Source organism: Homalodisca vitripennis, chromosome 4 (assembly GCF_021130785.1).
Source record: "Homalodisca vitripennis isolate AUS2020 chromosome 4, UT_GWSS_2.1, whole genome shotgun sequence".
Classification (NCBI taxonomy): domain Eukaryota; kingdom Metazoa; phylum Arthropoda; class Insecta; order Hemiptera; family Cicadellidae; genus Homalodisca; species Homalodisca vitripennis.
This window is the reverse complement of record NC_060210.1, coordinates 161809462-161837021: the sequence shown is the minus strand read 5'-3', so window position 1 is coordinate 161837021 and position 27560 is coordinate 161809462. Positions and strand designations below refer to the sequence as shown.

Genomic DNA, 27560 nt, shown 5'->3' with positions numbered 1-27560 from the left:
AAACGTAATAATGTATTATTGGTTCTTAAAAACTAAAGAGCTCTAAAAAATTCTACAGAAATAACTAAAAAGCATTCGAGTCCAATATCTCTAGTATAGAGAAAATCACTTATTACATTACAAGATAATTATAAAAAAAGGACACACAAAACAAGTTAACGTTACAACACACAACAAGACTAGATAAAATACCACCATTAATTTACAAATTATATGCATGAGAGCATGAATTAGGGAGATATTGTTTCTTGAGTTTATAATAGCACACTTTAATAGTTATGTTAGTTTTACCCTTTGAATGAACATAATTTAAAGATAATTAAACTTTAATGAGAACCCGATAATTATTTGTACATTTTCCAGCCCCCTCAAAACGGGTGTTAAAACAACAGGGGGTAATTTTCTGGATGGAGTTGAGTTGGTTATGAGAATAAGTTAAGTTCTGTTCTCATTCAGGGTTTAAACTAAAACAAAATAATTTTCCATTCAAACGAGGTTGGTTTTAATTGTTTAATTAAATACATTTGTATATTGTGGGTATTTATATTGTCAAGTAAAAACATTAAGAGGTTTTTCGATTCTGTAACCTGGATCACTGGATTGGTAAAAGAGGATCAATTGAGTGGCCGGCAAGGTCTCAAGACTTAACACCCTTAGACTTTTTTGTGGGGTCACTTGAAATTAGTACTTTTTAAAACACATCCCACTGATTTATTTTATTCCACCCCCCCCCCCTCCCCAATTAGTAGGTTACTATACACTCTCGTTTACAGAATTTCTGGACTTGGGCCAATATAATTCTCTTAATACGAGTTTGAAGTATTCAATTGAACACCCTGTATATATCTTATACATCTCTTTCTTTCTTAAACATATATATTCTTATACATCTCACATTGTGATTTATATTTTACAATATTTGTATTAAATTAATCCTGTGAATAATGTTAATTTCAAGCTAAACATTCCACTTAGCTGCCGGTCTAAAACTATTTACTACAAAAACTATAAACTCGGAATACAATTCCACTATCCGTTATCCACTCTATACCCCTGTCCACATCAACAACATCCTGTTTGTTTTAGACTGCAGACGCCACCACTACCCATGTATCTGGTGAGGTCAATGTTTGTGTGTGTGTGATTACAAAAAATTACGTTATCAAACTTCACCATATTGATCTATTTAATAGGATAAGAAAACCCATTAAGTATACTCCTATCTTGCATAGTTTATGTACATATAAAGTTAAACTTTTCGAAATTATACTTATTTATGTTATTTAACTGCTGATTATTACATTTCACAGCTGAAATTACTAGGTCATTGTAGTTGATTTTAGGGTAAAGATTTGTCCTTAACGTCAGAGATCTTCATGTTTTAGATTTTCACACCAGATCTTCTTGCGTTCATAGAATGCAAACTAACTAACGGATTTTCTTTTACTTTGTACATAACCTCTTCTTCAAATACTACCAAACGCACTTTTCTAGGGCAGAAGACGTTTTTATTAATTGCACAATATAATTTAATATCAAAATTGTACCTACAACATGAATGTTTCTTGAAAACTGGCCACTTTCACTGAGTTAGGATAGTATAGAACGGATAGAAATGTGGGAAGCGATCTGCAACAATCTAACAGCTAATCTAACATTCCCGTTAGTAAGGGGATATCAGGAAATCCAATGTTTTTAAAAACTGTATCTATCTCGAATAGAACGTAAAAAAGAAGTAAAAGTAGTTACGGAAACAATCCTCAACAATGAGCTAGTCTATAAGTATAATAATCCTGTGATCGTTAATAATTAGTGATATAACATTAATTATCAGTCTGCATTTTAAGTGACGGATAGCATTTAGCGAAACCGTTATTACTCTGTTATTCTTCTTCATATTGAAACTACTGAACTAGTGACGCTTCGCAGCGTTACTTGATATCGTAATTAATGGGGGGGAGGGGGAAGCGTGTTATTAATTGTTTACCTCGTCAAATGTGAAAAATAGTATATGAGGAGTATCATGCTTAGTTAAGAAATCAGTTCTTATATTTTTAATGTCGCATGAAAAATCACATGTTATAAAAAACATTGTTGTTAGTTGACATGTCTTTCCAACCTTGTCGCAGAAAAGACTATCAAACCCTTCCTCCCAAAACCACAATGGATGTGAGCCGACCTCGAGGTTTAATTACCTTAACATTTTTGAACGACTTCCCGCGCGGTGGGGCTACAGGCAAGTATACTCCGACTCGGTCGATTGTTTGTTTGTTCCTGCGCCTTGTTTAATTATCGTGCAGAATGCTACTTTAATAAGAAATTGTCTTCGCTTTAATGAAAATAAAACAGTAGTGTCACATGGTGATAAGTCAATGCGAGATAATAACACCCGTTGTCCAACCTCTTTGCCAGTAATAATTTATAATAACAAACAGCTATAAAACATTTTTAACACAGTCTTATGCCATTTAGTAACCCTTTCATTGAATTAAGGTTTCTCAACAGCATTACAACTGCACCTTTCTGCAAAGTTGGCTCAGTTATTAGGAGGGTTAGACAGTTATTTCAAGGCAATTGAAGAATTCAGTAAGTTTAACAAAACGTTTAAAAAAAACAACGAAGGACGTTCATTTAATAAACAAGATATTTCATGTTCTGTCTTATTTCTCGTATGTGTTGATATTAGTAAACATTAATTTTTTACCTTTTTATTTGTTTAGTAATTGGCCTATTTTACATCATTCCCTTCAGAATTAAATTCTCTACAAGTTTTGGTTTAAAAGGTTTTCGTGTGTAGGCCTACTGCCCATCTAATTGAAGTTTAATGTACTTCAAAACCAAACAAAGCAAGTTTTAGAGACCGAATTTTGCATATTTTGCCTGATATCTCCGATATGGGTGGTCTTACAGGTCTGGGACGTATTTCAGTTCATTTTACAAAAAATCCGATAGTTTGTAACATCTAACTTTACGCCATAAAAACATCAATTTTGGTTTATTTCCGTCTTGAAACCAGCTGATAAATTTGTCGGGTTACTCGTTGGACACCCTGTATAAAGAAATTTTTTGTTTGCCCTCATCTTTGTATTAAACTGTTATAAAGCTTCAGTTGTATAATTAATACAAAATACCGTGAATATAAACATAATTATTAATTACTTCTGAATTATTTACAAGCTGATTTAGAAACAATATAAAAGTAAATTATTAAATTTTCCAGAGTTGATTGGTGGAAAGGGCGGCAATTATAGGACTTGCCCTCTCTAGAAATGTAGACATGTAGCTGCGAGTCTGGCTACAGGCGGCTCTTATAGCAAGTTAAAAGACTTAAGTTGGCCTGGCAAGTTAGGTTGTAGAGGTTTCTTAAAACTAACTTCGTATGGTAAATTAAGCATATTTTCACGTTTTTACTTTTTCGTTCCAGCACTAGTTTAGCAGCCTCTTCCCTTTTAGTGAACTGACTTACTCTATTCTTACGGAAGTCACTGACGATCTAATGGCTATTGAAAATGTTTAAAAACGTTATAAATACTCGATTGAGGCACCGGTTGAAGGTGGCTCTTTTCTGTAATCCAAGTTATATTGTCAGACAAATTGTTAGATTTCGGTAACTTCAATAACTATGTTGTCACTGGGAAAGCGGGCAAAAATAATGACAGATCGTTTTAAATAATCAGGTTTATTAGAAAATTAACTTCCTTAAGAACTTATAACAACATAAAATACAATCATATCATAAAACGGAAATTACATTTTCTCTGCACACAACATAAATAACTCATTTTTATATAGCTTTGATTACTAACAGCTCACAGTTCAAATACGTTTATTTATTAACAGTTTTATTTTATTTTATACATGATCCCATGTGCCACAACAATTTTAGTATATACCACAGTGTTACAGCCCAGAACTGGGTATAGACAATTAATATTAACACTTCTTATACTTCGTCAAACCGTTCAAACAATAGTCATAAACGCTACTATAAGTTCAACATCTTACAAGTCATCCTCTGCCGTCAATCAAGTATTATAAAAGGATGATCGACGTCAGTAGATGACTTGTTAAAGTTGAATATTAATAGTAATCATAAATAAACCCATAAGTAGTCCCTCACTCCTTCCTCCATTTATGACAGCTTAAAGACGGGTGTGGTGAAAAAGGCAAAATGTGTAATTTATACATAGCATGCAACAGTATTTATTATGTTTCAAAACAACTTTTGCCCGATAAGAGAAAGGCGCGTCTTAGCTTAAAAACTGCTTGATTAAAAAAAACTCCCAGTCATTTTTACCGCCAAAATAAATAATGGTTGGCAAAATCTCAACTTTATTAACTTTTATTATATTAAACAGAATGCCTTGAATCTAAGCATTCTAGTGTATCATTGATTTTATAGTGCTGACGATTTTATGGTATTCTACTGGGTAAACGCACATATGGCATAGGAAAATGGGGAAATTGGCCAATTTTCTCCTCTCTTGTAACAAAAATAAACGTTTTTATAATAACTCTGCAAGCAACAAAACATTTGTAATTTGTAAACATTTGTAAACAAAACACATACTTTCTCCTGGAATGAAAGATTTCCTACATGTAATCGTTAACTATGTACCCTTATGGAAACTTACCTTCCATGAAGACAACACTTTGATGCAGGCTCTCGTACTCTGATTTCAACTTTAAACTCATATTAAAATAACATTTTAGTAGTATGACTATTCTGTAAAGCTCAGTTATGCCTATAATTATATGGACGTAATCTTCATAAAATTCTGTGTTTCCCATGTCAAAATAAGGTTTCATGCAAAATCTCCAATCAAGAGCTCAATTTTTTCATGAGACACCGCTGATTGATAGCTACATATCCCATTGATAACCATGTACCATGTGAAATTTCATGCTAAATTTTCAACACATAACGTAGCTATGGTAGGTATGGTTGATTACATTTGAATGTTGATTTTAGCTCCAGTTCACCTTTCTTTTTAATGCAGAGTCTCAGACTTGACTCTTGGGATCTGGAGTCATGTTCGTCTGAAGAGATCCAAAGAAAGTCGGCAACGAACAAGCTCAAAACGAACCTTTACATCCTTTAGACATCAGAGACACCTATAAATAGGTAAAGTGTCAGTCTCATTGTCTCATCGGGTTAACAAATAAGTGCAGTACGATGTTTCTGATATGTTCTCTAAGTACAGTGGTGCAACGAACAAGCTCAAAACGAACCTTTACATCCTTTAGACATCAGAGACACCTATAAATAGGTAAAGTGTCAGTCTCATTGTCTCATCGGGTTAACAAATAAGTGCAGTACGATGTTTCTGATATGTTCTCTAAGTACAGTGGTGCAACGAACAAGCTCAAAACGAACCTTTACATCCTTTAGACATCAGAGACACCTATAAATAGGTAAAGTGTCAGTCTCATTGTCTCATCGGGTTAACAAATAAGTGCAGTACGATGTTTCTGATATGTTCTCTAAGTACAGTGGTGCAACGAACAAGCTCAAAACGAACCTTTACATCCTTTAGACATCAGAGACACCTATAAATAGGTAAAGTGTCAGTCTCATTGTCTCATCGGGTTAACAAATAAGTGCAGTACGATGTTTCTGATATGTTCTCTAAGTACAGTGGTGCAACGAACAAGCTCAAAACGAACCTTTACATCCTTTAGACATCAGAGACACCTATAAATAGGTAAAGTGTCAGTCTCATTGTCTCATCGGGTTAACAAATAAGTGCAGTACGATGTTTCTGATATGTTCTCTAAGTACAGTGGTGCAACGAACAAGCTCAAAACGAACCTTTACATCCTTTAGACATCAGAGACACCTATAAATAGGTAAAGTGTCAGTCTCATTGTCTCATCGGGTTAACAAATAAGTGCAGTACGATGTTTCTGATATGTTCTCTAAGTACAGTGGTGCAACGGATTTTTCTACACATAACATACTATGGCAGGAAGGGTTTTATTTATTCAGCTTGAATGTTCATTTTAGTTCCAGTTCATCTCTTCAGACTAACATGACTCCAGATTCCAGGAATCAATTCTGAGACAGTGTCAGATACCAGACGCAGCTATAAAGGGAAGGTGACTATAAACTTCAAGTCATTGCTCAACTTGTTCTTGAGATATGGCAAGGTGTATAGACAAAATCGCCAGAAGAAGAACTTTGTCAGCCCACTGACTGATGTAAAATTGAAGTCTTCAGTTCAATCCATTCTTGATATTCCTGAAAATTCTCAACCAAATCTCATGGTCCAGCCAATGCCATGCATCATCATCATCAGACTCAATTTTGACTACATATAAATGAGCCTTCATGCCGAATTTCAAGCCTTTTACTGAATTTCTTCTAAGATATTCGGACACACTAAAAGACAGAAGATAAATGTTCCCACTTATAGAGTGGCAGGATTCGTTAATTCTTAACCAGTTAATTTCTTTGAATACGAGATGGGCATGAGAATTCGTTGTACTTTATTATTTATTTTAAACAGAGTTATTCAACTACATCACTATGCTAATGACGCCGTGAATGACGGCTAAATTAAATATTGAAAATGTATTAAACTAGAGACTAATATATAATATTACTTTCTCTATCTTACATGTTTGTGAACATATAATTATTTATCCTATACATATTGATTTTAAATTATAATGAAAATTATTATATGTCATGCTTATACTTTATAACTGTATATCCAACACGAGTGTTATACTTATTTATCTTTTAAAAATAACATAATAAAACAACAGAACTTAAAAATCTCTCCACCAAAATTTGGTTACATTTTTCTAGAACTTTTATTTAGCTGAAATTGGGTTATATTTAGTTAGTAGAAATGGCCCTCGTTAGCAGCGCATGTATAGGATGCAGTCAAATCTATTTTGTGTCGTATATTGAATTATTTTTAGACCAATAGGCACAAATTCAGCCGCTTTAAAAAAGTGTACTTGTTGTAGTAGGTACGTTCACGAATTGTTTGCGTTGGAAGTGTTATAAAAAAGAAGAAAATTTTACAACTGCCAGCCAAGGTCTCGAAGTGTAAATTGATGAAAACGTTAAAATCTTCGGTAAACGAACGGAATATTTACAAATTTATTAGCACGAAGTTCATTTAGCAATAGAAACAAGTTTTTGTTGTGATCAAAGCAAAAGACTGATACAACAGCAATTAATAGCAAACTACAAGTAAGGTTATATGACATCATTTCTGACTGGTTTATACCTCCCTGGGTAAAGCAAAAACCGATGAGTCACATTCATCTGGCCAACCCCATCGATATCCTGGTGTGGCACATCACTAACAGCCAATATCGAGATGCAAGGGTTTAGTTTACTGCGGGGGATAGTTGATGGGTCTAAGCGTTAAAGGCACTAGACTAGACATAAGGGTTTGTTACCTCCGCCTGCTTTGACTGGAGAGGCTAGTACAGAGGTAGCCTATCCTTCTTCCAAGGAGACATAACTGAGATTAATAATCCTTCAAAATCCTTCGCCATGAATTTCGACGATATGTGGACACTGCACCAAATCTTACCCGTTCAGAATATCCTGTCACGCCATAAGCAGCACAAAGGATATTTAGGACCATTTAAGTGCAAATTTCGCAACTGTATGTCCTAAGAGAATAAGAAAGGCTATGTGGGAAATTCTTTAGTCATCCTTTAAAATTAAGCTGTGAAAATGGAACTTTTGATACAGAGAATAGATATTCTAAGAAAAATAGGTTGTTATTTTCTTTGCCTAGTTTTGAAAATCCAAAAGTTAAGTAAAAATGTAAGATGGTAGAGATTAATTTGCTTCCATAGGAACATTAAATAAAAGAAACAACATCGTTAGCTATTTCCGTGGAAACTCGGTGTCTTTATTTAAAAACACTCGAGCTGGTCGGACGTGCTTTTAAACAATCTTCTTCGTGTAAAAAAGCGCTAACGTAAAGCTACACCTATAGTAAGGGCAACAAGGAAGTTCAGTAGAGCAGTTTAAGCAAGGAAAGTCAAGCCTCTCCAGCTACCAGGTTCCTTTGTGCAAATGGAGGTCACCCTATGAGGTGTCCAGTAGTAGCCTCCAAGAGGACTAAGAAGTCAAGCCTCTCCAGCTACCAGGTTCCTTTGTGCAAGAAGAGGTCACCCTAAGAGGTATCCAGTAGTAGCCTCCAAGAGAAGACTAAGAAGTCAAGCAAACCATCAATCGAGAAGAACAGCGCCCAATAAAAATTTTCGGGAGGATCGTCAAAACTCTTGAAACCTGGCAATTCTAAAAAAAATCATCTGCAGCCAATTGATCACTAATTTTATTGCAATGTGGGGCGATGTGTTCAATTGACGGTCCTGGGAGCGGTATTGAATGGACAAAACAGATAGGATGACCGCTACAGTACGTCGCGATTGTCGGGGCGGCGTAGACCAGGGGGTAGGACAACTCAAAAACTACCCCCAGTTTTATCTACCTCTGGTATGGATACTAAACAAAAATTCTGAAGTTCCATGTGCAAGTTTTTTAAATAAAGTATAATTTGTTCCACTTTTGTAACTTTTTTGTTCCAAGAAAAAGAAATATCCACAGAATACCTTGTAATGCAGCACATCTTAAAATATAAAACTAAATAAGAAAGAAATATACATTAACAGTAAGCATGTTAAAGTTAGGAAAATAACAATTTGAAGTTAAAGATTAGTTAAAGTTTAGAAATAAAGATATAAAATAACTTTCCACGCTTATATTATCTAGCTTTTTAACCTAAAATACCAGGATTAGGTTAGTAGATTATCAGCTGAAATAAAAATGTAATTTACACTCACGAAATTTAGATTTTTAATTACCAAGGAAATTTAATATGTCTTTCCTTTTTGCAACTCATTGACCTTATGAATTGATTCACGGTGGATCATGTCTGGTTTTTTACTTGATTATATAATAAATTCTGGTCATCCTTAGTTCCTCTCCAGTTCTTCTGGGATAGTTTGGCGTACTATATAGGGTTTGCGGTATTATTTCGCTTGAATGAACCTAGTGAGCTCAGGTTGCAACGGGTAATGGCTGAGTATAATGTTTAAGCAACCTGATTTGTGAGGCATCACACTACTGAAAGCCCTTACTCTGGGCAGGGCAGTTAGTTGATCAACTAGGACGGATGAGTTAGAGCCATATTCTATGTAACATGTCATACATATTTTGTCAGCTAATTAATCGTATGGTACTCGATTAGAAACCGATTATAACCATTACACTAATAAATACTATTACAATATTGCAATAAGAAACTGTTAAATTAATTCTGAACACTTTGGATTCTGTTATTATGTTTTTAGTGTTTATATTTTGTAAAAACAATTATCTGTCACATACGCTTTGATATCTTATCTTGTGTGTTCTTATGCTTATCGATTTAGAAATCTTAATTATGGGTCTAAATCCTACACAATAGATTATATTTTATCCGTTATAAACTAAATAAAATGATATAATAAACGTAATACATGTATATTCTGTGAGTTCGTAAATTAAAGGAAATAAATATATAGATATAAATGTTCGAGCCTACTACGCTCAGTAATACAGGTAGGCCGCTAGCAGGGAAGTGGACTGAATGTTAGAAATAGGGTTAAATGAGTCAATAAATGTTATTTCACGTACACATTGTCTTTTCTTGTTATTAAGTAAACTTATTTTATCTATGAAATGACGTTATCTGCACAGATATTTTCCATGAATATATTATTTCATGTTATTAATAAATACACTACAAATTACTGAGTATTATTAATATTACTATGTATTAATATAAGTTCAGGTCCAGTACACTAAATAGGTATCTAAACGTTAGACCATTAAACAATAACTGTATTTCTCCTTCAAGTACACATGTTATTTACGGAAAATTAAAAAAATCTGAGACTTAAGCTAACAATAATCATGCATTTACGAGTATTACGACTAATTTTAAAGCGATTAAAATTCAATATACAACATGCGAAAACATAATGACACAAAGCTGATGCGTACAGATAATACAACATTACAATCATTTGGTAGTAATGAATACTTACCTGGTTGTCGCGGGTTTGGAGGTTGATAGACGGAAGGCACACGCAAGTGTCCTTCCCCGCTGCGTTGGCACTATGAGCTGTGGCGCTGGGAGCACGGATCCAATTGTGTATTCGGTTGTGTTGGTGCTGTGAGCTCTTGGCCAATTTTATGGCGCTATGAGTTTAGGCACTATGAGCTGTGTCGCTGTGACCATGGATCCGATTGTTTATTCGGTTGTGTTGGTGCTGTGAGCACTTGGCCAATTGTATGGCGCTATGAGTTTAGGCACTATGAGCTGTGTCGCTGTTTGTAAACAGTGGGTGCTGTGAACGAAATCACGTTGTGGAAATATGAGATTAGGCACTATGAGCCACCGCCCTTTCTGGCCATAGTATCTTGGTAATTATGCATCATATTTCTTGGACTCTTAACAAAAGATGAAGGAAGAACTACAATCCGACCTACACGGATCCATTAATTTTTCCATCACAGCAACAAAGAGTGAAATTTTCAGCTGTATTCTTCTCAGGTTTGAAATACAATGCTGAGCAATAATGAAAAACTCTCTCAAGACCACCTATAGAGTAAGGACTGGCATCTGGAGTAGCATCAGAATCCGCAAACCTTGAAGGAAATTTAAACATCTTACTATCCTAAATACTCTGTACTCTCCCTCTTTTTGGGCTTTGGCCTTTGCCTCACGACGACAAGTCATAGTTGCCTTGCCTTTAAGTCCTCTTAATGTCAAGATCAACTACAGAATTTATATCAAGTGTTTTCCTCATAGGTGTTCTATAACTATCCTTCAAGACACTGCAATGCCCATTATCTCGGTTTTCAGAGAATAGCAAGTCATGAATAGTCCCTCCAGAACCATAAATAACAATTATGTCACCCTTTTCCTGATAAACTCTAAATAAACAAATTTTAAAATAGCTCACTAACTCTATGAAGTTCAGCATGTCCTGAATACTGGCTATTGGTGCTCATTACACATTTATACCAGTAGCATTTTTGATACTTTGGCCATACGTTTCATCCCTAACAATCGAATTTTTAAATGCATGCGACTTCTTAGCAATGTGGTCAATAGCAGCCAAACGGACCTCATTGTGTCTATCTTCAGTTCCAAATAAACAATGGGAGATTGCCCTAAATAAACAGTTACCCATAATGGGAATCGTTTCAAAATTAATTGTTGATGGTTGAAGAACCGCACGTCATTAAATAAGGGTTAGCTGGTGGAGGTACCAGTCGTCTTCTTTTATAGGAAGAAGTATCAAATGTCACCAAATCAGTATATCAGGACTTGCCCTTTTCTTGTAGTTAAAGGACCACATGTCATTAAATTAGTTCCTACATTGTGAAATTTCCGTTTTTCACTATTCCTGCGAGCGTCTCTTGGTTTCCTTCCAAGACCCATAATTCGAAGAACTATACTCACAAAACTTGTAAAACAACTAAAGAAATGTATACAGTGGCGAGACCAACGAGGCGAGACCAACAGCTACATTAAACTTACACGAATAGGTTAAAATAATCTGAATGTAAACAAACCTACAGCTGACACTGAATGTAAACAAACATCTCTTGAGATGCCCAGTGTACAGCTGACAATGCTTTTACAACATAAAATATCCTTATAAAAAGCCAAAATTTAGGCCGATTGTCCGCGCCTAAATCTCCTCAGTCTCACCAATTTGAGTGATCAGTAGCTCAACATAACGCACACATTTCACTGAGTGTTTTTAAATTAAAACGAAGTATGTAGGTTCATTAACTTGATGCCTGATCTGTAAACAAATACCTTTCATTTAAAAACCTGACTGCCATGAGATTTTCATAAATTCTTTTAATATATAACAAATCTTGGTGTTAAAATGTCTATCTAAAAGTTATACACATTTTACTAATCATATAAATCTTTCATATATCTCCTGTTCTTAGATTATTACAGTTTCAACATATTGTATGGACTAATTTTAACCTTAAAAATAAAATAAGCTCTGATCTTAATCAGATATTTGATATCTTAATTATATATCAATCGGATCTGATCTTTATTATATTTTAATATGATATTTTTCAGATTATAAAATTAGATCTAAATTAGACTAAACGTGTAAGATTCAAAGGCCCGTGATTTAGCCTGTACCTTATTTTACTCCTAATTTAAAGCTAGAATATTACTAAAAATTACAAATAGACATATAGAAAACGAAGCAAGACAGAACTATACAATAAATTTTGATAAATTATGGACCCCTTGTATACTAAGGTAATTGTTACATTACATGCGAAATTATTATCCAAATATGCCCTTGATATTTATACATATATCTCGTATTCATTATTATATAAGTTATTAAATCGTTGATGTATGTAAATTTTTGTCAAAGAGATTCTGGATGTTAATACATTTTTATATTTAAATCTGTCACTGTTGAAACATATAATTAACAAAATGATTGTTTAATTCAAAACATATAAACAGCTAGCTATGCATTAACTATCGTCTAGATTGGGCATACCGACCCAAAATCTGCATTTCATTCTAAAAATAAATAGAAAAGTAATTTTTACACTTCCGGTCACGCCAACTATAATGAAACAGTCAAATATTATAAGTTGTAGATCTGTGTTTTCAAGGAAGAACACAAATATACGGTGTAGTGAAACTTTAAATGACGTTGAAGATAAATATTGCAAGAGCAATCTAGATTGCTAAAGAACAGAAGCTTAAAATATGTGCGAAACATAAAGACACCATACGTACTTGAGTGCGGGCTGTATACCTGTACAACGGATTTCAAAGACTTCCAGACGTTTAAATTATGAACTGAGATCCCAGGGCTATTCTTGGATCCTTACTGCACGTTTGGAACCATTGACTTTTCTTTAAGTATACCAAATAAATACACAAGACGTTCTGTAAAAATCTCGAGTTATATATAATTACACTTAATTTACAAAATATTATTGACACTATGCAGGTAAAAAAAATCTAATTTTTACATTTCAATTTTTTTGATTTTTACATTTTAAAATCAAATACATTTCTATAAGGGATTTTAACATGCATAATCTCAACGTTATTATTATGTTGCTAAAGTAGTATTATTAAGCTGAAAAATGTTTTAAAAATACTTAATACCTCTAAAAGACGCAATAACTTTTTTAAGTTCTATTCCACTGAATAGAACTAAAAAATAACTGAGTAATTGCCCTTTGTAATAGTAGACAAATGTCGCTGTTTAAAAAAAGGAGCTGAACGTGTTGGGTTTGTTGCATCTATTTGAAAGCGTTAGACCAGAAAGGTGGCAGAGGATGAGATACTTCTAAGTGACCATTACTGTCTCTTATTGATGCTACAACAGACTTTGTTGTTTATGTCACAGTTTCAAGGATTTCTCCACTTTAGAATTCGTTTCAAGCATGTGTGAAGAGAGGGGGTTCTAATAATCACCTCTTCCTTGTTTTATGTTCCTTTTGAGCTACATGTGATGTACTCAAATTTCTGGGAACGGCAGTACAGGAAAAGGTATTGAAATCTGTATTTAGCAACGAGGTATAATAAAATTCAGACGTAGATGTTTTCATCTAATATCAACAATTCAACTACATAAAGCAATATTCTGATGCTTTCTTAGGGTTCTAGATAATGTTATTGTTAGAAGCCATGTGAATCATTCTTCAACATGAGATGGAAGTATAATGATTGGGATTCCTTAATTTATCATAAACACTACGACATTTTGCTACACATGCAATAGCTCCCTCTCTAGAAAGTCGAATGAAACATGTTGGGGTGAAACTGAAAAATTTGGAGATATTGTGATTTATCTAAATATCCCTGTCTTGTCTTAGTGATGCAAGGGAAAATGTCCTTGTTTATATGAACGTTGAAGGTTGACCTTGCAAGAAACTTTGCAGTTTGCCGTCAGAAATACTTTAAAACATTTCTCGCTTTATTTACGAGGGTTCCAAGTGATATTGTTGGAGGCCATTTGTGATATGTCACGGAATGTAAAGATAGGATATATAAATAACCTTTCTAAATTACTTAAAAAGGGCACGTTCTGCCGTTAGTGTCTTCCAAATGGCAATCCCAGAAATCATATTTGGGTCGTGAAGCAAGCTATCAAGGGCTCTAGTCCTTGTTTACGGCTCAAGCTTGTAAATTTTATCTCGGCTCTGGACTATAAGGCAAAGCACTGAATAAGTATTCCTGTTTCCCTCGTTATATCGTTATACCTACACTAAAGGTCGTGAAGCAAGATATCAAAGGCTCCAGTCCTTGTTTACGGCTCGAGCTTGTAAAGGTTACACGTTTAACAACTCTTGAATACTGCTGTTAGAACGCGAATTATTTAAATTCACAAAACATTCAAGTTTCATTTGTGTTTGATTAAAAACTTTCTACAAAATTATATTTTAGTTTAAATATAATGTTGATATTTGTATTGTCTGTGGAATACATGTAATGGGTAGGAACCCAGATCTTCAATATCGGTGGACGTCTTGAGGTAAATCATCTCTAGGTATTTAAAAAATAACTCACTTATAGTGGTGTCAAGGAATTAACGAAGTATATTTTAAAATATTAATTTTAGTTCTGTATATTGATTCAAACCACTATGAACTTTGAGATCTTGTGCTTTACACGTAAATGTAGGAGAGTAATGCCAATAATATAGACATATTCCACACAGTGCATAGAATCATTGATTGAGCTTTACTCATTTTGTCTCAGAAGTTTCAAAATTTTGAAAATGACAACTTCCTACAAGGCTTTATGCATCGACTTTGCAATTCGGAAAGTTGACAACTCTGTGATTTAGGGTAACACAGAGTGTTAGGTTTGGGTGCATTGGAGGGTTTAGTAGATCTATAGTGATGGTGATGGATTACGTATATAACGTATTAATGTTTAATATACAATCAATACTCTAATAATATAGTTAATGTCAATATTGTATAGGGGCGTTTCATATCCAAGCTTGTCGCGTCGTAACGTGAAACCAACAGTTTCCAATGTCATATTAGTATTTTAAAGAGTGGCATAGTTTAGTATAGCTAGTGCTACACAAATAGTCACGCCACGGGAGTCTCGGCACGATAGACACAGACACGCAACTTTCATCCTTCCCAGGAATTACACATTCACGAGGCTATGTTATCCATTCTGTAGTGGGCTTACACAGTTTAGGAACTTATTACAGACATACATTTTGTACAAAACATAACACTCATACTTGGCATGTGTACTGTATAGTACTCGTATATTAAACTTTGTGAATCTTTAAACTCTAATTGTTAAAGCTTAAGGTAAGGTAGATTTCCTTTTTTAACTTTAATTACCATTCACTATTGCAGCGAGGTAATAGTAAACTCTTTCACCTTTTTTTATAATTTTTAAACTGAATAAAGCGTAACAAAACATTGTCCGGTGAAATAGTTAAGTGGCATATGGTTAATTATGCATAGTAAAATGAATCTCAATTCTTTTTTTAGAAAAGAAAAATATAAAATAAGAAATAATCTGATAGTTTTTCGTAAATTGTTGTATGACTCTTCTTGGGCATTTTTATATACGTCATATGGAGTAAGTTCATCTGTATTTGGTTTTATTAACAATGTATAACCTGTGCAAACTATCATTTTACGCCTTTAATTTTCCCGAGCAGCTTATATATAAAACGGCCCCAAAACACAGCTCAATTATTCCTGTGACCTACTTCCTATAAACATGTTAATAGATATTCAACATTTCTTACACAGGAAATATATGGAAGCGTAATGTTGTTATTCTGAGCAAAATACTCCAACTTTGCAATGTATGAAAACAAACACTAGAAACTGCAGTGGCCGTAGCTATTTCATCAACATTGGAAACATTACGTAACTTGCTTTTTTCTACTCGTGGAATACCTGGAATACAATCAGATTAACAAGCAAACGAATTGTGCAAAATAAGATACATGAAAAGAATATGACAGAATAAGGACAATGTTTTAAAAACTACAATTGTAGGAATACTTTTTTATCCTCAAAATACATTATTGGTAATTTTAACATCGAAATTAAAATCTACTATTAGTTGTTTATCTTAAAACGTTAAAAATTTAGTATATATGTATTTTTATTGAAAAATTTAAATTTCATTAAATATTTAATTCTTTAGAAGAAAATATTTAAATTATACTAAATATTCATTTTATATAACAAATATATAAAGGCCTTTTAAGGTCTCTTTTAAAAGATTGGTTCGTGAAATGCTATACGTGTTTATTAAACACGTCTACTTTGTCTGTATGAGTATGATTTGTTTATCTGAACCGAGATTATAGAGTTAAGTGTTAGGTTTATGTGTGTTTAATTGTGTATCATTAAATACATTATTAATACAGATACATAATTAAATACAGATTACAGATGTCGATACGTAGTGTTACTGATTTATTTTGAGTGTATATTTTGGTTTTTTGTATCACTTGAACTATGGCAAATGTCCGGAAAAAATCTTGTCTTCTTCACAATTTAATGTATTGTAACATAAATTAATTTTGTTATATCATACACGTTGACTACCGTTATCTAATAACTAAATCTAGCTGTAATAGTTATAATTTTGTAATTTAATAATTCTTCTGTACAGTTGCCCATGAGTAAGGAAGATAACGAAAGACTAATAAAGGTCTTCCACTCACAGATCACAGTCTTTGTGGGTTTTTTTGCTCTGTATATATAATCTGTTAACAGTTTGCAACTTATAAATATGTAAATAAATTCAATGTCTTAATGGAACAAAAGTGCTTGACGCTGTTATGTCTTAAAACAAACGAGAGAAGTATTCTTAATCTACAATATTGTCGAGTTTGTTTTTTTTCTTGCATAGAAATGTTTTATTTATTAACAACTTTGGGGGCCTTGACAATTCTTCGTTGTCTCTTAAATGTGTAAATGTTATTATTGTTACACAACAAGGAAATACAGCAGTAAACCTTTAGCCCTGATAACGAGGAATAAAAATTATACACTACTACCTCGGCATAAACAGGAGTGTTTTTTTAAAGAATAAGATCAAGTACTCAGCATAAGTTTTAAAACACATTCCCAAAACCATTATTGACATGCAATATAGTAGATTAAGAAAGGTTTTGAAAAAACTATATTGTTGGTAAGGCTTATATTCCTTACATAAACTTAGAGTCGGTAACATTTTAATATTTTATGTTCATATTATTTATATATTGTAATAATACTAATAATTGTTATTTATTTGAATCAAATTGACACTGTTTAATCTACAGGATGTGCAATAGTGAATACATATTTTGCCTAATGTCTAACGCTGGGTCAGAAACATGGCATCCACTGCGGTATCCATGAGAGGAACACTCATGTTTGAGTCGACTAACTACGAACAAAGTTACACGTATTACACACATGGAGACTACTCTGAAACTCACTCCCCAATATTCGATATTCTTTATTGATGGCAGCTCTCAATATCCCCATTTAGCGCACTTTTTGTTCCTCATACCTCTCGATCACCGCCACATTCGTGATCCATGCCACATTCATTTCCGAAATAACCCGTCGCTTTATAGAGTTAACTTCTATGTAAAAACAGGAATATTTCAGAGTAATGAATTACTGCTGGTATAAAATAGACAGAGTTATTTTTACATGCTTTGTGTACACTGAACTCATACATGTAGACTTTTGCAACAAGTCTACTCAATTGGCATTGAATCTATTTATTTCTAACATACATAGCCAATAATCCAGCATTAATATATTCATACAATACCAAAATCTGGCGCTAGCATTAATTTACAATTGGTTTCTGAATTCACTTTTCTCGAAGCTGAAACTAATTAAAATTGTCTTTACTGCGCCAAAACATATTTAAATTCACATAACTATTCTTTCATCAAATAGCAATTAAAGTTATTTATTTACTTGGTTTTTCAAATTACTATCCATTGTAAAATATTGTGAAACTCACCTGTCACATAGCAATCCACGAATAAACTTCGCGTGAATGTATGAAATATGTGTCACCTCTAAGAGTCAGCGTGATTTTATTACAACATGATTTAATTAAAACATTACACTAGATAAGTTTTACTGTATTTCAATTAATTAAGTGACAGGTTTATAGGTACCTGTTTCAAAAGAGTTTTGTTTAATTTTCATATCGTATATTTTTTATTCTCATGTATATACCAGTATTACTATTTCAACAATAGTTATTTAAACAATTTACCTATCACGGGTATTATAAATAAACTTGCGTACAACCACTTCTTTTTTTTTCTAAGCAAAACAAACTGAGCCTGATAGTATCATGATAGTCAAGGAAGGGTTGTGAGAAAGCGTCCAAGTTTCCTTTCCTAATCCTTTAAGTAATCCTATTAGGACCCTCTTTCTATCCAGTCGTAATATTGGCAACCCTTACACGAGCATGTTGGTGTTGGTTGGCTGCCGTGTTTATTCTTAGACCAAATCATATTACGAGTGTTACGACCAAATCACCGGCAAGCATAATTTTTCTTTGGCAAACAAAACTGATTACAACAAAAATTCACAATACATAAATACAATTAAAATACATTTGGCTTTAAAAAGTCTAACATACTGTTTTTACTAAAAAATGTAAAAGAAAAGGGAGATTTTTATTTATAAATAATCTTGTGGTTATTTTTATTGTAATTAATTTGGTCTATATAATAACTAGGCTAATAACATGTCCAAAATAACGTAAAAAGTAAATAAAAAATACTTGTGCTCGTACAGTATCATTTCAGCAAAACGTTGTATACTGTACATCATTCTATGAAGGAAGTAACTCCCCAAAGGCGTTGTCCAAATTAATGTTCAAATCAGAATCACGCACAATTGTGATGGAAGAAGTTATACGTGGTTTGTAGAAGTTACCAATATACACGAGCTTTGCACCACACACACAAACTTTACTCCACTTGCAAACTGACCCTGGCCACAAGGCCCAGAATAGATTGACCATTCATATTTCTTCCGATTCTATAAATAAAATATAAACATGTTCAACAAAACGTGAATTATTAGACTATTGTGTTTTTATTTCAGTTTATTTTCCTAAAATTACCAACTACGTAGTCTTGACTTTATACAGGACGTATAAGGGCTCTCTGGTAATAGTTTGGGAATTTGTTCTTCGTGCCAAGGCAAACACAAAATGTAATATAAGAAAACATTGGTCAAAAGTTCTGAGTATGTAATTTTATATTTTTTAAAGAAAACTTTAAAAATGCTAAAACTCAAGTTTTGCACAGTTATTATTTTGGTAGCCTCGAATCAAAGGAAAATCAATATTAAATTATCACATTACGTTTCAAGAAGGCGGACAGTTTACATTATTGAAGCTTACTGCCATAAAAGTAGTAAGACCATAACAGTTTTAGAGAAAATTGTTGTAAAATTTAAATACAAACAATTTGTCACCAAGATCATGACAATACTGGTCTCTAAATAATGTAAATACGTGTTTAATCGTTCTAACGCCCAGTTAATGATGAGGTAAACATGTAAACAATGAAAGCAGGTATGTGTTTCATCAGTCATTTTTATATCATAGAATGATACGTAAAATTGAGAGAGAATTAATCAAAAACTTTTATATCCTAATTTTATCCATTAAACACAAAACACGCTGAAGACATAAAAGAGGGACAAGCTGTTCATAACCTCTTCCGCAGACATAAATACCGTCATTCATGAGTAGGTCCGCTGAATAATTTGTTCTGCACGCTATTCCACCTAGTAGTATAATTACGGATTAATCCCACCGTATAATCAACCATAATTTTTTCATGGGTTTCAAAAATAAGCTCAGCTTATTAGAGTCTCAACCAGAAAGCTGAGGAAAATTCATGTATTTACATATTTGTATTTTTTTAAACAAATGACACAAGGAAGAGCTTAGGAAGAGCTCGCAACACATCGATAAGTGACAACTGCGGGAAAGGAGGTCGCCTCCTGATGAGAGTCGGCCATATCGATGTGAGATAGCGGTGGTACTTATGGCAACACGGCACGGAACCCACGGTAGTGTTGTGTTACTCACTCGCGTGTACGGCTCGACTCGTTAAGGTGTTTCAGGGTGATGATACTTTGAAACTTGGACCAAACCAAGAGTAACAGGCTTTATTACGATACATCTTTCCAGCCTAATTTGACTACAGGAAAATGTGTATCTGCATTAAAATATATTTGAATTTGCACACCAGGACGTTTCAAAAACAAAAAGGAAGAGCTTGTGTCCTAACGGTCTAAGGCGTTGAACTGTGTTTGATTTAGATATAGCGTGGGTTCAAATCTTGTCTGCGTTCGCAATTTATTATCAGTACTATCGACCTTGTAAGGTACCGACTCTCCTTATTCTTATTTCATGAGTTCCTGCAGAGAGCTGTGGGCACGATAACGGTCTGAATAAGGGAAAGATTGGGATCTGCTTAAAAGAAACCAAAATTCATAGAAACCAACTGTGTACAATGTGGCTGGGAATGCAGGCATCAGAATTCATTGAGTCCAAAACTAATTTTTGCCGCTCTAATCAAGTTTAAAGGTACTTAATATTCTGCTCCTACAGTAAACTGCAAAAGATATATTTCGTAAATACTACTATAAAAACTTGTAAGTGAATTGCAGAAACAAGGATATTTACTGTCTTGTAAGATGTAACTTAGAATTACTATCCTAAGCATTTATATGATTAACAAGCATTCTTTTCCTTCTGATTAACTTTCATGGCTGACATTCGTCTTCTGTTTTCATACTGCACTTTCGATATTAAAATTGCAATATTATTAGTAACGTTGAACAAATTCAGTTTCATATTTTCGACATAAAATTATAATTGTTTTCCGTTCAAACAGATATGGAGTGTCTAGCTGTCAACAGAAGAAGAAATGTAATGTTACTGTGTATTGTTTGTGCAGAGTTAACAGTGAGAAGAAGGATGGTGTACCACCGCGGCTACTCCTGACTGCACGATGGGACGTCGCCGCAAGGACAAGCCACGTCTCATACCCGAGCAAGACCGACGGATCTGCGGCTCCATCTGTCTCTGCCAGCTGACCATCGTGCTGAGTTGTGTGTCTCTGGTCTATCTGACTGTCGCCGTCTACATGCCCAGTCACAAAGCCTTCAACTCGGGCATCGAGCCTCGGCCTGTCATGTGCCAAGCCGTCAACACCAGTCTGGTCAATAACTGTGACTGGGCCTCGTGCGGCGAGTGGTGCCTTACCAAGACCTCGGGCTTCTGTCCGCAGATACATGTCACTACCCGTCAGAACGGCACTAACATTTCGGTCGAGAACTGCACCAGACTGACCTCTGTCGCTTGTCCTCCGGTGAGTGGGGAAATAAGCACTATTTACTTTATCCTATTATGTAGATATTTAATGTGTAAATGTGAACACTAATCTATCTGTATGTAGTTTAAGTTCAAAATATCTTTATTCAATAATTATACAAAAAATGTGAATGCGTCATCATAATTACAACCACAATTTTATAAGCATCTTTACAAATTTAGTATGGACGATGTGCAAGTGAAAAAGAGGGTTTTAGAGGCAAATCGGGCCGAAGAGGCGGAGCCTCAGGGTCGAAACCTTTTTCTACACAACTGTTATAGACTATTTGTAGTTGCAGAGATTTAAACTTAAATTTGAATGGACGTTCAATGTAATAAATTTTAACACAAGTTGGTTTTTTCGAATGTTTTCCGCACAACTAGCACACATTACGTATAAATACATTTATTGGATCCAAAGATACAACCATTGTATATGGCTGTCCTTTTAATGGTAGATGCCTCCTACAGGTCAAGACCTTCCACCTCTTAGAGATGGTAGGTCACAGCCCTCAGAATACAGAATCATTTAGAAACAGGAATATTCCACATGCCAGAATTAAGGAGTGTCTACAGGCAGGAAGCTACCAAATACAGAGGCCAAAACATTCTGAGAGCGGAAGCTTCTGTGCAAGTTGGAAGCTCGCAGTGGGCGGGATTTTCCTAATTCTGAGAGCTGTCATAAGTCGGGATTTTCTATGAGCATTAGAAGTTGAGATTTCTCAAAAATGATGATCTCCTCGACGCTAAGAGGCCTCAGAGCCCGGAAGCTGCCACAGTCCACAAGCTCCTAGAGGCAGAAACCTCTCAATGCTTTGGAAATTAAAAACGTCGGGACTTGTCAAAGGTCCGAGTACACCCATACGTTGCCAGATAACGGGAGTCAGAGGCTAGGAGCTACCTCAGGTTGGGAGCTGCAAGAGGCAAGGATAATCCAGAGGCTAGGAGACGCCAGAGTACGGAAGCTGATAGAGGCTTGTAGCTCCTTGAGTCTTAGTGCTCTATCTCCCAAATCTCCCAAAGACAGTGAACTGCCGGAGGCCGAGAATTTCAAGTATGTCAGAGTTAGTACAATTTATATTCTAGAACCAATTAGTTCAGTGTCCATATTAAGTTTCCATATTACCAAGTATTATCAACTACAGCAAAAATCTACTTGAAATTCTGGCCTGTGGGACAAAATATCTTATATTTCAATTTTTATATTTTTTTAGCAGTTATTTTTGTAACAAAACTATTTTCATGTGACTGAAAACATATCTGAATATCTTGTTACAAACTGCACGCTACAATAAAGAGCTGTTATATCCAATGTTTGACAATACCAAGCGATAACGTCAACCTTTGGACATGCAACTTCCTTGCATTTCTTGACCACAAAATATATCTTTGTACAATGGCATAGCAACAAAAATAATATTTAACAACCAATTTTTGATATCCAGATAAAACTAAGAATGAATCAAAGAATGGAAATACGCTAAAATGAGCTTATCCACGTAATACCGGATCTTATCATTTAGTACAAATTAATTAAGTACACATTGATGCATTTAGAAATCTCGCATACTTATTGGCGATATTGTAAGCATATCTGTAACATCTGATGGACCACCTACCATCAATGGTTTAGAAATTGGAGCCAAATATTAGTATTTCAGTGACTATTTCCTGTGTGACAAAATGTATAGTTTTGCATTCAGGAAACTTCGTCATAGATAAGAGTTACGTATTAAGCAAGAGGCTATGTCCCCGGTTTCAGGCATGTAGTAGATAAATCTATGGTATGGATATGTATGAAAGAGGACATTAATAGTATCATCCACGAAAACTGTGCAAGTTGTATCTCTGTGCAGTTAAAGTCTCCGAGACAATTATACTAACTCTATTCTAATCTCCATACATCGTTTTGCAAGAATGTTCTTCCTATCTTCGATCATCTAACTTATTAATCATGTGAATATAATATTATTATGGTCTCTATATATATAACTAAATACATTGTAGGCATATCAACATCTAATCTAAAGTCAACTCATAAGTTTATATTCTTCAGAATTAACGAACCAAAAGAATCCAACAGGTCCCTTTGGAAGGTTCCCAAATTATTCCCGATGCAAGAGCTTAATTATGCCTATTGAAAGAGCTGTCACTCTATAAGGTTTCTTCCAGAACTTTCAAGTACACCAGTCTTAAATCTAGAATATGGGTTTAACGTCATCCATGACAAAAACTCTCTATCAAAGGAGTTAAAGAGACGATGTTATTGCAATCATAATTATGTAGCTCCTGCAAAAAAGAGAAAGCATATTTCCATAGTATACACAACATGGCGAACGTTTAGCTTATTAACTCGTTTGATGCTGTTATGCTTAGATACAATTACAATACTTAATGTCCAGGTCAACGTTTAGCTTATTAACTCGTTTGATGCTGTTATGCTTAGATACAATTACAATACTTAATGTCCAGGTCAACGTTTAGCTTATTAACTCGTTTGATGCTGTTATGCTTAGATACAATTACAATACTTAATGTCCAGGTCACCTTAGATCGATCACTCACATTCAAAATCCATCTCCAAAAGATAGCAAGAGATAACGAATGGATAATAAGAGAAGGGATAATATTTTCAGCATTAAGCGGATCACCTTGTGGAGAAAGTCTTGCATACATCAATCAGTTTGATCCTTATTATATTCTTACTAAATCCTGTGCAGTACAGTCTTGCTGTACAGTGTGTATTAGAGACGACATTAATAGTCAATGATACAACTGTGCAAGTTGTATCTCTGTGCAGTTAAGGTCTCCGAGACAATAATTATAGTAACTCTATTCTAATCTCCATACATCATTTTGCAAGACTGTTCTTCCTATCTTCGATCATCTAACTTAAACATAAAAGTTTATATGTTTAAATGTAGTCACCTCAGTCGGTTGAGAATCAATTTTGCAAAGTAGTATAATAAGGATGAGCAGAAGCACTATCATACTTACTGTTCTCAAGTAACACCCAGACTGTGCAATCTCTAACAAAATAAGTTTTAATACACCCTTTCCGTTGTCAGGTTCTATTTAACCCTCCTTTAAGTCGCTGAAAGTCTTGCAAACCACTACTAAAGTTACCTCTCTATTGTATGCTCCAAGATTTTGTCAATACCATATGAAATAACATCTAAAATTGTTTTAAACGGCAAAATATCCTATAAGATAGCAAATCCATCTAAAGAACCATAGAAATATTACTATATAGGATGAACGGTTTGTCTTTACTTAACCACTTCCATAGCGTTAACAAATGCAGTTACTGAAAGTTGAAATGGTGACAAATAGATGACCCAAGATGGGTCATCTACAGGGTGTATATTATGTCTGGAAACACCCAAATATATCCTTTAATAATTTAAATATAAATTTGAAACCTCTTACAATCGTGATAGAGATTGGGCATCTACTTTTTGGAACAATGTTTTGTTATGTCACACCAACGGGGGACGTCCTGCCGAGGGTGTCGTGAATATTCTTAATGGAAGCCTATACCTTGTGATACATAATTTTAAAGGTAATAGCTTACTGAATTGAATGCCACAAACCGCATCTCAAAGGAATTATTCTATCAGAAAATAGAGCATTTTTAGTATTGAAAATTTACTGATGTTCAACAATGTAATTTTAACATGGTTCTTGCCACAAAATGTGTTACACTAATTTTTTAGCATTTTTTAAATGTTCAATTAAAATAAAATAAACAATTTATTTTTAAGCTGGTTTCATTAGTACAATTTATGTTAATGTAACACTTGCAAACCTTTACAAACTCTATAATTTTGAAACCTTCAAAAACAAAAATTGAAGCATGTTTTGTAAAACGTGGACCTCATTGATTTACAATTAATCAGATATTATATTTATAAACAAATTCCCATATAATTGTTCATTTAGATACTTCTGTAACTTTAAACCTTAATGACCACCATCTTGACAACTTAAGAGTTATCGAAAAATAAGTAAGCATAAATGTTGCTTGCCAATTTTAAGAAACATGTCAATTTGTATTAATATTATGAAATAACTGAGCAAAAATTTGCCCAAAACTCGAATGGCCGCCATCTTAAAACGTGTTTTATTTGTTAAGACTGCCTAAAATATTTTTTTACTGTAACATTTTGGGTCTATTTTAGGAGTTAGATGAGTTAACACCTTGAAACATTTTATTGGTTTAGAGTGACTTACGAACTCATCCAAGCTATGTGCGAGTACTGCCTTTGTACCAAGTTTAGTCTGAATATTTTTAATATTACGCCAATTATTGTGTTTTCAAATTTGCGTTGAGTCCATAAATATATTTAAATACATTTGGGGTGGTTTTGGATTTTGGAGCTCATTATCAGAGAAAATCCTAAACATCTTCCGGGAATTCGGTCGTGAGAGCAAATAATTGTAATAGGCAGATCTCTATGAAATCTACCTACAAGCTTTTTAAATTGTGTTACTTCCGAACACCTATTAATAAGTTGAGATCGATGTATAAAGTGGCCTAAACGTTTAATAAATAACTTTTAAACGTAGTGAAACCCCTAAAGAAGGTTCTTTAGAAAAATAATGTATATAAATTTTCGAATATAATCTTTAAACCTTATATAACTTGTTAAATTGTCAACACTAAGTTAACTTAGAAATGGGTACTCGAAACTGTAGATAAACTTGCCTGCAAGTCCTTAATTGATTACTAGTAACATGATGCAATTTCGGCTACATACTAAGAATGACATACTCTGGTAACTCCAGCAGTAAGTGGGCGGTTCCGTGAAGCAATCTGAACCATATCGAGCAGCTGAAAGGTCAAGGAGAGTCATTAGATGCGTTTCTCGAAGCCTATAAACTCTGCCCTACTTTACTTAGAAATAACGTCGAAAACGACTTGTAAATGCTTCTCTACTAGTTTTTATGTTTAATTTATTAGGCATACGTTCATACCCGTATATCTACAGTCTGCCATCTACTTATTAGAATAACGATATGATTGGTTGCTAAGCAACCACAAGTGTTCAATCACTAAGGAACTAAGCTAATTCATCTACCCAGGTTATCTCCTCATTAAATAATTACCTATAATGTTGGTATATAAATTATCTTATTAACACGTGTTTTAATTTATTTTCAACTTATGATATTTGTGTTTAAAAAATATCCCACGGCTAAAGCGACAATGGCATTCGTCTTTTTATTCCTAACCACACCAATAAAACAAAAAGTGGAATTGTGGTAGTAACAAAAAAATGACAGGAATGACAAGAGGAAAGCTGGTATCCAAACAAATCCTTTTTAAATCGGCCCAAATTCCATTATGATGAGAGAAAGGACTACCAACTTCGCGTAGCTACCACAGCTCTGATGGTCGTCTTGTAGGTGTTTATATGGCTGTATCAAACAACCCCACTGCTGGCTATCCTAAGCATCTAAGGCTTGAGACCTAAATTATTAATAATTCTGCATTCTGAATTGATACTTCTCACACAAACTAATCGTGCTAGATGACATGTTATTAGTGTAAAAACTTCCAGGACAGAGTTCTCGATAATCGGTCACATCCATGGCATGCTAAAACATTCAACACCGGAACTCCAGGAACGCCTGAGTGTCAATAACCTTTTCGCATACCATATCAGTGCCGAACCATTGCTCCTGCCCAAATAATACCGAATATAGCCTCCGCCAACGAGGCTCATACACCGTAACATGACATGATGCGACCATCGTATAAATGACCAAGAGACAGTTAAATCGAATATTAAAGATAATTCTGATCTAAAATTCCTTCTATTCTGTAGCTGAGAAGTGGTGGGTTCGATTCCGGGGATGCCAACCAACATTTTGAAATGGGGTGGACCGTTACACTCGTTGAGTATAGCCAATTTAAAATGTAATTTGTGTTGATAGAAACCTCTGAATCACCCTCCCAGGCTAAAAATTGAACTCTCAATGAATTCAAAACCGTCCGTCGAATTTTGAACAGTAGAGCTCACCCTTCACAAGAACTGAATAGATATTTGTTCGTAGTCATGAGTAACTACATTCTGAATCCAAGAAAATAGCTTTTCAATGAAC

General features: G+C 34.2%; 1 protein-coding gene across 1 annotated transcript in view; it reads left to right on the top strand.

The window, feature by feature from the left end:
- LOC124360488 overlaps positions 1-27560 on the top strand; it is a 57324-nt gene that overhangs the window by 1633 nt on the left and 28131 nt on the right. The window contains exon 2 of the mRNA XM_046814160.1: positions 21037-21450. Coding sequence (XP_046670116.1) covers positions 21091-21450 — 360 coding nt within the window. The 5' untranslated portion in view covers positions 21037-21090. The remainder of the gene's footprint in view (positions 1-21036; positions 21451-27560) is intronic.